The 13,490-nt window shown below is 32.6% G+C and overlaps 1 protein-coding gene across 1 annotated transcript in view; it reads right to left on the bottom strand.

Moving 5' to 3' along the window:
- Positions 1–11,218, bottom strand: part of LOC128183684 (uncharacterized) — a 29,654-nt gene extending 18,436 nt beyond the window's left edge. The window contains exons 1-3 of the mRNA XM_052852798.1: positions 11,135–11,218; positions 10,591–10,629; positions 10,418–10,483 (exon numbers count right to left, since the gene is read on the bottom strand). Coding sequence (XP_052708758.1) covers positions 10,418–10,483; positions 10,591–10,629; positions 11,135–11,218 — 189 coding nt within the window. The remainder of the gene's footprint in view (positions 1–10,417; positions 10,484–10,590; positions 10,630–11,134) is intronic.
- Positions 11,219–13,490: the final 2,272 nt, after the last annotated feature.

Genomic DNA, 13,490 nt, shown 5'->3' with positions numbered 1-13,490 from the left:
AGTGTTGAATCCGTTTTAACAAATTAAATTTGTTAAAAAACAAATTTTAGAAATTCATTATAACGAATTTAATGTGTTATAACAAATTCGCTGAATTCGTTATTTCTAATTAAGGTCTTCCGTTCCAACGGAAGACCTTTCTATTATTGTGAATGTTAAGATTATGAAGGTCTTCCGTTTTCCAACGGAAGACCTTATTGTTTTCGTTCGGTTTCTTTTTCCCTATTATTAAGATCTTCCGTATTCCAACGGAAGACCTTATTGTTTTCGTTCGGTTTCTTTTTCCCTTATTGTTTTTGCTTTGTTTCTTTTTCCCTATTATTATTTTTCTTTTTTTTTCTTACAAATTTTGTCCTCGAGAGTTCTCGGAAATTGCTCAGCCGATTATCGTGAACCTTTCAGATCTGATAGATATTGATGTGAACCTTATTGGAATTTTTTTTATATTGATGAGGAAATTTCAGTTTCCGATATTTTAATGTGTTAGCTAGGCTTAGTTTGTTCATGCTACTACTCCTAAACTATAGAAGAAATTGAATTCAAATTTTCAGGGATTGTAGATGTGTATGAAGCTCGCCTGGACCTGAAAATCGAGTTTAAAAAAAACATTGTAATTTTTCTAGGTTTCCTTTGTTTATCTCTTTTCTGAAAAATATTTTTTAAGACGTGTATTGCAAACAAAGTTTATATTTTCAGGACCTTTCAATTAAAACCAAGAAGAAGGGGCTGACCCCTTAAAATTAGGGGACCAAGGGGCTCTAAAGTCTTTAATCTTTATCTCTTTACTGGGGGATATTTTGTGATACATTATACGCGGGGGTGTTAAGGAAGCATATGGAATCTGAGTTACATGTAATTCGGTGAAATCACAAATCTTACTAATTATGTACATATTCAAATATCTAAGCAACGAAACGTAGACCAAAAACTAATTTAAAATACTGAAGACAATTTTTTTTCAGAAATGAGTTTGTATTATGTAGATTTACACATTGATGACGTCATGACTAAAAGTTGAATGTCGTGTGAATTTGATCGGAAAGCATTGTAAACATAGTCAAAATATAACAAATCTAAGAACTCTAAAAAAGTATTGTGGTGTGATTTATTGAGAATTGAACAAAAGAATACTGGGAAAGAAGTTAGTTTTATCATTCATTCGCGAAAAGGTATGTAAATTTGCTTTTATTTATCGGCCAGGCTTTCCTCTGTCGTTGTTTACGATATAAAAATCCGCCTAGAACAACACTACCGCGTATATATTGAACTTGAAATTTTATACGTATCGTTAGTTTGATCAATGCTTTATTTGAAAAGTGCTGCTAGAATCCCATGTTTTGTGTTGTTTTGATGGAACATACCGTTTTCCGTGCAAACTTTATAAAAGTTGGGAAGGTTTTACGAGAGCCGGATGAATAACTATTTAATCAAGAAGAACATAGAATTCTAGCAGCGGTTTTGATTAAACTGAGATGATTTGCCTTTACTTGGTATGTTTATTTTATTTTAGAAACCGCGGGGTAGTGTTGTTCTATCACATTTTATGTTAAGGAATATACGTAAGCTATTTATAGTTGTCACGTGATAGTGCACCAATGTGGCAGTAATGTACTACCCGATTTCATTGCACGGACATATGTTTTAAAGGATAATACTAAGTTTTTGATCTTATTCAAAATATTTATTTAATTTCACGATTTTGAATATAACAGTCAAAATAAGACGCGAAATTGTCCATATGCTTCCTTAACACCCCCGCGTAACAGCAAATATGTTTATCTCACAGTTATGTATCTAAGCAGTGCAATGATTTTATCATGTATTACGTAATTTAGCGGTTTTAGGGGCAAAAAGTCCAGAATTTGATCACCTTTATCTCAGAAAGGAAAAATATTTTGAAATGCAGTACAGAAGGAAAGTTTTTCAATTTGATGTTCTCAACAATATGCAACCTTCAAAATTTCGTTTAACAGTCCCTATTAAGAGATAAGGGATCGGCCCCCTTAAACCTTCTTTCTCATATATCTCAAAAACAGGAACGAAATTCTAAACAGTTGTTGTACAAAATGTGTTTGAAATTAAATGATCTTTTATTTGATATCAAGAAAAAGGGGCTGGTCCCTAAAATTAGGGGACCAAAGGTCTCTAAAATCTTTTATCTATAGCCCTTTACTGAGGGATATTTTGTGATACGTTATAGAAGAAATATGTTAATTTAAAAGTTTTGTATCGAAGAAATGTAATGAGTTTATCATGGGTTATGTAGTTAGGGGTCTTTAGGGGCCAAAAGTCCAAAATTCTGATCACCCATATCTCAGAAAGGAAAAATATTTTGAAATGAAATACTGAAAGGTTTTCAAATTGATGTTCTCAACAATATGCAACCTTCAAAATTTCGTTCAACAGCCCCTATTAAGATATAAGGGATCGGCCCCTAAAACCTTCTATTTCATATATCTCAAAAAAATGGTGACGAATTTCTAAACACTTGTTGTACAAAATGTGTTTGGAATTAAATGACCTTTCATTTGATATCAAGAAAAAGGGGCTGGCCCCTAAAATTAGGGGATAAAAGGACATTAAGGTCCTTTATCTATAGGCGTTTACTGAGTGCTATTTTGTCAAAGGTTATTAAAGATCAATTAGGTAAAATATGTTTTTATATCCTGTCAATATAATGGTTTTCTCTTGCGTTACCTAATTAGGGTTTTTTAGGGGCCAGAGGTAACCAAGTTTAATCTTTTCTATCTTTATTGGAAGAAATGCAAGCATAAAAAAAAAACAATGTAAGAGAACTTATGAAAAGCGATACAAAAAAGAATTAGTACTTCGACCCTTTTTCCATATTATGTTTTATTGTCAAAAATCAAAGACCATGATGTCGTTTTTCTGATAAAAATCGGACGGAAGACCTCTTCGTTGCTCGCAACGAGATCGTGTCTAGTTATTTTTCTTCTTTTCCAACCAATTTTGTGTACGTGATTTCTCTAAAACTACTCAATCGATTTACATCAAACTTTCAGGTCTGATAGATAATGATCTGAACCTTATTGGAATTTTTTTAATGATGACGTCACTTCTGGTTTTGAGTTATTCACAATTTAACGATTTTCAGAGGGTCGGCTTTGTCCAGGTGTAAACTCCTACACGATTTAAGATACTGAGTTCAAAATTTGAGGAATTGTAGACAAAAGGTTGTAGATCTGACATGTGGTATATATTTTTTTCTGTGACCAAAAGCACCGAAGCTCGCCCGAGCTCGAAAATTACGGTTAAAAAAACGTCGTGATTTTTCATGGTTTTCTTTTAATATCTCTTTTCTCGATAGTATATTACTTAAACATGATGAACAAAAAACTTTATAACGTCAAAAGCTTTCATTTGACATCAAGAAAAAAGAATTGGCCCTTCAAATAAGGTGCTGAGAGGGCTCTAAAGTCTTTAAATAAAATATTTGTTAAGCCATTAAAAAAAATTTAATTCAATATTGTGCTTAATTTCCAACAAAATGTATTAACTTTATGAAAGAAAAGGTATTAAACGGTTTTTGTTCTAGAAAGAAAAATGAAAAAAAACCCTTAGCTTACTAGCATCACCACATTTCCTCTGCGCCACGACAACTTACATATAAATGAGCGTTTTTATATCCTATATATCAGTAGATATTGAATCACTGTATTGAATGTGTTTACTTGAAAAGATTTTGACAAACCATTCAGTTTGTAACAATCAATTATATCTAATTTATAAATTACATGCATGCATGTATTAAGAATGAAATACGGAACTTGGTCTTCAGTGAACAAAAATATATTATACCTAAATGGAAACCGTTAGGTTCACTATAGTAGGCTTTCTTAGTTAATGAATTTAAACCGAGTAGATATACGTTCATCTAATTTATAGCTATAAAAATGTAAGAAAGAAAATGAAATCCTTTCTTTTAATAAATGCATTAATACTATTAGGGTATTTGTTCAATTTCATGCAATTTCCCGGTTTTCATGATCGGGCGCCGTTCCAATATGTTTAAATATTTACATGTAATTGTATGTACATGATTTTTAAACTATCAATTATATAACAAACAAAATTACCAATTACCGGTGACGTATTTACTGCATGTGGCAATTGCAAATGACTTGTACATACAATTGTATGATGTGCCAGGCCGGGTATATTTGACATATTTACCCTTATACATATATTTAAATAATCAACCCCTATTTATGATCACCGGTACATTAATTAATTAGCCTCAAGATTTTACTCTTACATACATGTATCGTTAATTTGTAGACGTAATATTTTTGAAACCCAGAGCTAGGAAATAATACTTTGAAAATGAATTACAAATGTAAATTAACTTTTATACCTAGACTTATCGTATACTCGTACATACTTTGATTCAACGCCTTTAGAAACCCTGACGTGCACCTGGGCACACGACACACCTGTTGTGTATAGCTTGTATATTCTGTGTTAGTTCCAGGGGTTTTCTTAAGTTGGACAAACAATAGACTTTAATTAGATATACACAAACATGCACCTGGGCACACGACACAACTGTTGTGTATATCTTGTATATTCTGTGTTAGTTCCAGGGGTTTTCTTAAGTTGGACAAACAATAGACTCTAATTAGATATACACAAAGAAACAAAACTATGTCTAGACAAACAAAGCAGTAATATCCTGCCCGATATAACAAAGGCAGTTGAGAGTCTTTTCATCTTTAACATGTATCTAGCAGATCTAGAGTTAGAAATAATGAAAATTGAAAAAATTAAATCATGCATTTTTGGTTCATTATCTTTATTTTGTTTAATAACCGGATGAACTGAGAGAGAGAGAGAGAGAAAGAGAGAGATTTTTTTTCACCGATTAATTTATAATAGGAAACAAACATACTTTAATTAGTTTAATGCACATATTAAGATGCAGAGACTGCGCTCATCCCTACAATAATTTTGAAACCCCCAAAAAATTATAACGAATTTTATAACGGCAATCTGTGTCCATCGGAGCGGTGCTGATGATAGCGATCTGTGTTTAATGGAGCGACGATTAAAACCGCCTGGAACCCCCCCCCCCTTTCTTTGAAATTATATTATCACTCGGATGACCCCCTCCCTTCCCTATAAAAGAGCTTTTGCATTTAATATATGTTTTTATTGTTCAGCTTGATCAATATTGACTTAAAGGCCACTTAAAGACAGTGTAAAGGCAGTGTAAAGAGAGCGTAAATGCCACTTAAAGATGCTTAAAGGTGGCTTAAAGGTAGCTTAAAGAAGTTTGGACATTAAGGACCTATAAGCACTTGCTTAAAGGTGACTTAAAGGCGGCTTAAAGGTTGTATAGCCTTTAAGCTCCTTTAAGTCACCTTTAAGCCACCTTTAAGGACTTGCTTAAAGATGGTTTTTCGCCCTGTGTTTGTTACGTAATTAGGGATTTTAAGGGGCCAGATATCTGAAACTTTGATCTTTAATATATCAAAATGGAGGAAAATTCTGAAAAGCAATATTGAACAGAAGATGCTCAAAATAATGTGCTTAACAAAGTGCAACCAAAATTTCTTTGTTATCCGGTCCCTAAAAGAAGTTACATGTCGTCCCCTTAAACGAGAGATATCTCGAGAACGTTACAAAATTCCTAAACACTTGTTGAACAAAATTTGTTTGAAATGACAAGAGCATTCTTATGCGATCAAGAGAGGGGTAGATAGTCTTTCATACATAATTCTTAGATCCTGCCTCCATTTCCAGATATGTTTCGTTGACGAATATTAAGGGCAATGTCATTTCCTCTTCTTAAAATCGGACGGAAGACCTCCTCGTTGCTCGCAACGAGATTGTGTCTAGTTATAATATGAATTCTCAAACAGGAATTTCATGAAAACCCCATATGAATCATGTTGTGTAATATTCAAAGAGTTTATTCCATCAAAGTACGTATCAGTAATCGAAATAGTTTTGAGAAATTGTATGGATCCAAGCAATAATGAACTCTAATCTCGTTCAACCGGACGCTAGGCTGTCTCCGTTAATCTCTGACAAGCAAGAGAGACTCTGCTTGTCGGAGATTTACGGGGACAGCCGAGCGTCTGCTTGAACAAGACTGTATTGAACTCTGGCGTAGGAATACATTCAATGTACGACTACAAAATATATCTTAATTGTTCGTACTATTTAAAATCTTACTACCGGCATTTACAAGGTATCTATAAACAAGTTTAGCAGATAAAGTGCCTTGACTAACGACACAACAAAAGACCACAGTGGGACTTGAACCAGCAACATTTTGATTCCTAGCCTTATACCTACAACCACTAAACTATAACTTTATCTCCCACGACTGTAGTAGTACCAAGAAGATATTATAAAATCAATGGTTTTCACTATGTCACATTACTGGTCCCGCCCTAGGGCCAACACCCATGCCAGGGACCATGAATTTCAAAATTTCAGTAGAAGAGTTTGTGGACGACATAACCATGCATTTAGTTTTTTTTCTCACTTGAGGGGGAGTAGAGTAGTATATTTTGGAAAATTTTGCCCTTTTCTTTGCATATTTGGTCCCGGTAAAGCCAATAATTTCACATGTCGTAGTCCTCTAACCATACAGATGCTTCCCCTCAAAAATAGTTACAATGGCCTTGTATTTTCAAGAAGTTAAAATGTAAAAGCGCAGCGATAACAGACGACACACACCACACGGCGACAAAGACCAATTGCAATAGGTCACCTGAGTGACTTAGATGACCTAAAAAGATAAGTTTTGAAGCATCTAAATCATTTCTCTTCCTATCAACTTCTTCTATTAGGTTAAACAATTGCTTATGTTTTCTAGGTAGGCAGATTTGAAGTATTCCTTAATTTGCATTCAGTTTTCATTCAATGTCACCTTGGTGACTCAGGTGAACTGAAAAAAGCAAAGGCAATTAATGACATCATAAATTGAACATTTTATTAATTTTTCTTCCTCTTAATCTTCTTGTCCGTCAACTGAAATAAAAGTAAAATGATGTTAGAAGAGTTTTACAGCATTACTTCAAAGAGATACATATAGATAAAATATCAAAATGAAAATAAAATAAATTTTGCATGCTTAAAAGTCATTTTAAGGTAAAGGGTAAATGTGTAATGAATATGTTTCTACACATTTTATTGTAGAATGTCACTAAGTGCATGAATATAATATGCTTGTAAAGTAAATGTAGGTGTCATTTCAGCATCTTCCAAGTTAAGAGTTGATCCGCTCCGCTCTACATAAACCCTTTACCGAAAAGACAATACATATGCGGGGTAACAATTACGCCATCTAGTGAGAGTACTCATTTTTTAACTTTTGTGACCTCTTGTTCTGACCAATGTGTAGTTGGCTGCTCTCATGTACAAAATCAAATTTGTAGAAAAAATGAACTCCTCTGGACTGAAAACCGACAGCAGTAAGTCAAATACTTACTAGATCGCCTCAAATTTATTTGACAATGGTTCAACATTGAACAATGCACAATTAACATCATTATTGAAACAACGTTTTTTATTGGATCATGCAAACTTGTATGACACCAACCAGCGTGCGAGGATTCTAACCCTGTCAAACTCTGCCCAGGAAGAGACAGCCCTCTCAAGGGTTTATGTAGAGCGGAGCAAATCAGAAACTCTTGACTTGGGAAGATGCATTGCACCTATATCTTATCAATTCAATACATGTGTCATAAATTGACTCTTTTTTTTTCTTTACATTTACTAACATCAAAACACTTTTCCACTTCTTTGTCCACGATCTATGAAGAGTAAAAAATAAAATATATTTTGATGCTTCCATCAGAAAAAAATGAACTTACAAGAACAGACATTTACATACATTACTAATATATCCACACATACCTCATCCTTTCTACATTGCTCTTTTGAAGAACATAAATATGATATCTAAAAAAAACACACAAATAAAACTCTCAATACATTAAGTGCTTAATCCAGTAAAGTCATTGAAGAAACAAAATAATATTTAGTTTTTCTACATTGATAATAATTTTTTTTACGATAGAAAATGTTTAAATCTCTACACCTTATCAAGTTGAAGATGGTGAAGATTTCTGGTGAGCATTGGTTCAAGTTTTGAATTCAGATGTTGTACAGGCCAGAATGCCTTGCTTAAAAGAATCTTAATCTTCACCAATGTCTATTCCGTCGTCAATGTATCCTTTCAGTTTTCATAATTTATCCGTGTTGAAAAATAGCTTTGGTTGAAAATATTTCCTCAAGATTAAGTTTAAATATACCACATTGTAATATCAGTCCCTAGCACAAGCATAAATTGGGAAATACATGTAACATCGTAGGGCTACATTTTATTGTATTTAACGAGAATTTCTTTCTTTTACATATCACATACACCATTCGAAGATTCTGATGGTAGGCTGCACGCAGCTTTCCCTGACCCACAGGCTCTTGATGGTACCAGTTCACTTTTCTGAAAATACATTGTATCCACAAATGACAAGTCTGAATTACAATGTACCTTATTATTAATGACACTTTTAGAATGTTACATCTTCTACAGAATGGACTGATCAAACACAAACAATGTAGTTTTTAACCTTCGTGCCGTAATACACACACATTTCTCCTTGATTATTCTTTATATTTTAATCACATGCTACAGTTTTTCAAGGAGAATACTGCAATTATGTAGTCACTTATAAATACACAAATAAAAAGGAAATAAAAAGTACCTTAACCTGTGTTATTGACATTGCAAGATCAGAGGAGTCACACTTCTTAAATTACACAGGGATTGATACTTAAATTAAAGGCGTATTACCACTGTGTGTACTGCATGTACTTTTAAAAGATTCTTTCATATACACAAATTTAGAGGACCGAGGATTAAACCAATTAATGATTAAAAACAATATGGTCAATATTGAATACAAGTAAGTAAGGTATAACTTTAAAATTTACAAAAAATCTGAGCAAGAAATTTACTGATTTGGAAATTGTTACCGGTACATGTTGTAAATCAGGCAGTTACCAGTTTTCATCAAGAAGCTAAACAAATCATATTTACAAATATACGTAGTAAATATGGCTTCATAAAATACATCTACATTCTATTTTCTCTGTATAATGTATGAAATATTTTGGCAATTAGATAAAAAAAACGGTAATCGTTATGCTGTGTGTGAAATGAGACAAAAACAATAAATGTTACTTTTTACTAACTTACAACCAATTACCGGTACATGAACACTAAACCTTGTCTTCAACTGGGAGAAAGAGAGTTTAGAGGTTCTGTGGGCAAACTCACAAATGAGCAAGCTCACATATAATACCCCCAGAAAAGAAAATATAACAACTCAAATATTTTTCTATTAAAAAGAAGTAGATGCATCACTTTTCTTAAAGTGGACTTGAACTTTCACAAATGACCAAAGGTCAAGACATATTTCCAGGTCAATATTTTGTGTCAAATTTTAGCTTCTTATCATTTTCAAATACAAGATACGGCCTAGACAGGAATAATGCTTTTTTAAACAATAACCTTTAATTTAACAAACCTTGGATCACCTTCATGACACACCACTAGGTCAAAAGAAATCCTTCTGTGAAATAGGAATCTCCTATGTTTCTCCATAAGAAAGGTATAGAGCAGATATATATTATTAACATGACAGATGGAGAAGGTGATTCCTATGTACCCCCCAATATTTGCGTGAGTGGGGTGGGGTGTGGGTTTAAAAACAGAATTAACTTTGTTTTCATTAGAATCAGAAAAGCACCAAATGCATAAAGTACATACATGTAGATTGTTACTTACATCTTTTTTGGATTCAGAGTGAGGAGAATGTGGCAAACCAATGTTTCATTTTTCCTTTGCCTATACAGGTTTATGTAAAACAACGAAAAAAAGATTAACTTAGCTGAAGAAAATAATTCAATTAAAAATGTTTTGACTTTAATCTTTAAGCACTTTATACAATTTTGAACAATCCCCATAAAGAAGACTTTGTTGATTCAACTTCTTAATAGGTGAATCATCAATGCTTTTCATAACAAAAAAATCATTTTTATCTGTAGAAAATTTTCGATGCACTTACAATCATTCAGGTATTTTCTTTTCTTGACACTATTCATTTGGTCCATGGACTGAAAGTAATACATTTATAACTTTTTCTGACATTTTTTAGATTACATTTTTATCATTCTATTTTTATGCTCAAAATGTTGCTGCTACATCACTTATTGAAACTAGGAATAACAATTTTAAAAAATGAAATATTTTCCCTACAAACCAGTCATATTATTTTTCAACATTACTATAGGGAATACAATATTTATTTATCATGACTTAATTAGAAAAAAACATCATTGATTTACTTTACATAAATATCAAAATATTTTTGCCTACCTCACTGTCACTTTCAGACGATGTTGATGACGTTTTGTCTACAGTTTTTGCTGTAGGCATAGCAATCTAAAATTGTCAAACAATATACAACATGCACTGAGAGGCAGGCAATTGCTTTTACAATGTGCATAAGAAGTAATTAAGCTTAATATGAAGTTAATCTGGAGACTTACCTGCGGAAGTAAATCTTTACTGTCTTGTTTTTTGGTGGACTGTTGATAAGAAGCAGTAAATACTTGTATAATAAATCAATTTAATATTCACCACTATCTATGTGTAAAAAGCGTTCTGGCACAACTAATAATAATTCATTCACGTAAATACGGACATTTAATAAGCATCTTCTGTTTTGTAACGGAATTTCATGACAATAGTGTTTCCTAATCAATTTTTAAAGCCTTTTTAAACTTAATAATGAGACCTGTTAGAGGCCTGTAACCATTTTGTTTATTAATATCATGAAATTTAACCAATTTTACATTCTTGGTGATAGGTTTATGAGGTAATTCTTTTCCCCCATTAATTGTTTTCTGAGGTAGATAAGCTGCTGGTGACTGGGTCAATGTTTATACAGAATTGATAGATCCAAAATCTTTTTTCATTAACCCTGTTTCAAAATGACAAATCTTCACATCCATTTCAATTTTCAATTACATTTTGATGATGACATTTCAACTGTTACTTGGCATGTGTAAAAATTCAATGTGTCTCACTGACATCAGCATCGGTGTTGCCCTCTCTGAGATGCTTAGAGAAAACCCAGATGGGAGGTAATGCCTTTAACAATATGGCAGCGCTCATGGATTGCGAGAATTAGATTGTCTTAATGGTATATCTTCTAACTGAGAAAAGCTGTGTCTAATTGGTTTCAGAAATCATTATTTACATCAGACTGACAAATCTGAGCCCTCGATTAGTTTTTCATGTTTACTTCCTTAAATGAATACAATCTCCTTGTCTAAAAATAATAATGTGAAGAATGAATGGATGAATTTAGGTTACATTAAATAATTGATTAATATATATTTTACATACTGATTTAGGAAATTTCAACTGTGGTAGCTCCTCATCCTGAAAATGAAAGAAAAAACAAATGATCATTAACGTATTTATGAGTACCAGTAAATGCTTAATGTAAACCAACTTTTATTCGTGTGCGAGAAATATTCGCGAAATTAGTGAGAGCAAATATTCGCAAAATTTAAGAGAGCCCTTTATCGCAAATATTTCTCGCCGGAAACTAGTCTTTGCCGTATGAGTGTTATATCAAAACGAGTGTGGATAAAGCATGGTTGCAAAAAATAGTCATCGCAAACCAGTGCATTTCCGGTAAATCACGAAAAAAAAGTTGTCGCGAATAAATTTTAAAGTTGGTTTACAGTATATAATAAATATTCTTTGCAAAATTAGTACATGTATACATGTAACAAAACTTCTAAGTGTTCACCCAGTATAATGTACTTCATATATGAAATAAGCGCATTTATGTGTCTTGCCGTCAGGGTGACGGATTTTCATTAGACTTTCAAATTGTTAAGAACGATGCATTGACCTTGACCTCAGGTTGCGACCCGAGATGTTGACCTTTGCTAAATATCACTTAAACTTCCGGTATGGTTAAATTTTTCTCAGAGCATTTGAAATGTTTTAAGTTCCCGATGTTTAAATTTATGTTTAAATGAATTATAACTATAACACATTTTTGCACCAAATTAACTATTATCGGCATATTAAATTTCAATTTAGAACTGAAAATATTAACATTTTCAACTTTTTGTGTCTGTGATAACATTCCAAATCAATTATGAAGCCTATCGCCAAATAATTTCATAAAAGATGAGCGACACAAAATGGGCGTGTCTTATAGCTTAACCGAAAAACGGTATTGGCTGCGCCGCATAGTAATACATAGCATGTACTACATGAAAGAATAGTGGTTTGAAAATATTATTTAAAAGTGCAGAAATTGGAAATGATATTAATATTAACGTTCGGAACGTGGTCAAATCTATCATAAAGCCTTTCAGGCTTTATTGGTTTTGACCACGCCCCGACCAAATTATCACCTCATAATATTCAAAGAATGATTCCTTATTCCTTGAGGTGGAATATCCCTCTGATAAGATAGATTACTTCTGTAGAAATTATCACACTTTGTTTATGTTAGCTCACAATTTTTAAGGCATGTAGTAACAATGGAGGCGGTGCTGGGCCCCAATTTATGTTGGAACGCGATACTTATATACGTGTATCTTCAAATATAGAAAAACTCTGATAAGATAGATTACTTCTGTAGAAATTATCACACTTTGTTTATGTTAGCTCACAATTTTTAAGGCATGTAGTAACAATGGAGGCGGTGCTGGGCCCCAATTTATGTTGGAACGCGATACTTCTTCAAATATAAAAAAAGAAAATTTAACGGAACCAACTGAACCGCAACTTTTACAAGGGAACAAATGTAAAGAAAACTTTTACAAACAATTGCAAGAAGCGAATCATATTGATCAAATTTTTTAGAGGCAATATCTACATGTATACCCCTCCCCCTCCCCCTCCCGCCAATGGATTATCATTTTTTAAAAAAAATTTAGGTGTTATGTTCTAGTTCAGTACATGAGCAGTACGTGTTTGATGTTTTTGGCCAGGAAATTTTTGGATGAAAATTTTCTCTCTATTTATAGTTCGTTCACAAAGGTGAATGAATTATAATTGGGAAAAACGTGACCAAGACAATCGCAATCCCTTATAGTCTTTGAAACTTATATCATTAGAAATGTTTAAAATTGAATAAGGGTGTTCTATTCTGAGAGAGAAGATATGGGATAACAAAATTAACAAAAAAACCAATATCACATTTTATTCAAGACAATATATCCCTATATTGAAATCATACTAATTACTGGAAGATCATTCATTTGATCCCCTCTTTGTGTTATAGCAAAATGCTCTGGTTTACATTTTTAGCATTTCTAAAACATATGGATCCATTTTCTATTATCTTATCTAATTTTAAAAACAGAAAACCTTTTCTGAAAAATTAGAAACTGTGGCAATTTATCATGTACTGTAT

This window comes from Crassostrea angulata, chromosome 5, assembly GCF_025612915.1.
Source record: "Crassostrea angulata isolate pt1a10 chromosome 5, ASM2561291v2, whole genome shotgun sequence".
Lineage (NCBI taxonomy): Eukaryota > Metazoa > Mollusca > Bivalvia > Ostreida > Ostreidae > Magallana > Magallana angulata.
Note: the sequence above shows the minus strand (reverse complement) of the source record. Positions and strands in the feature narration are given on the sequence as shown.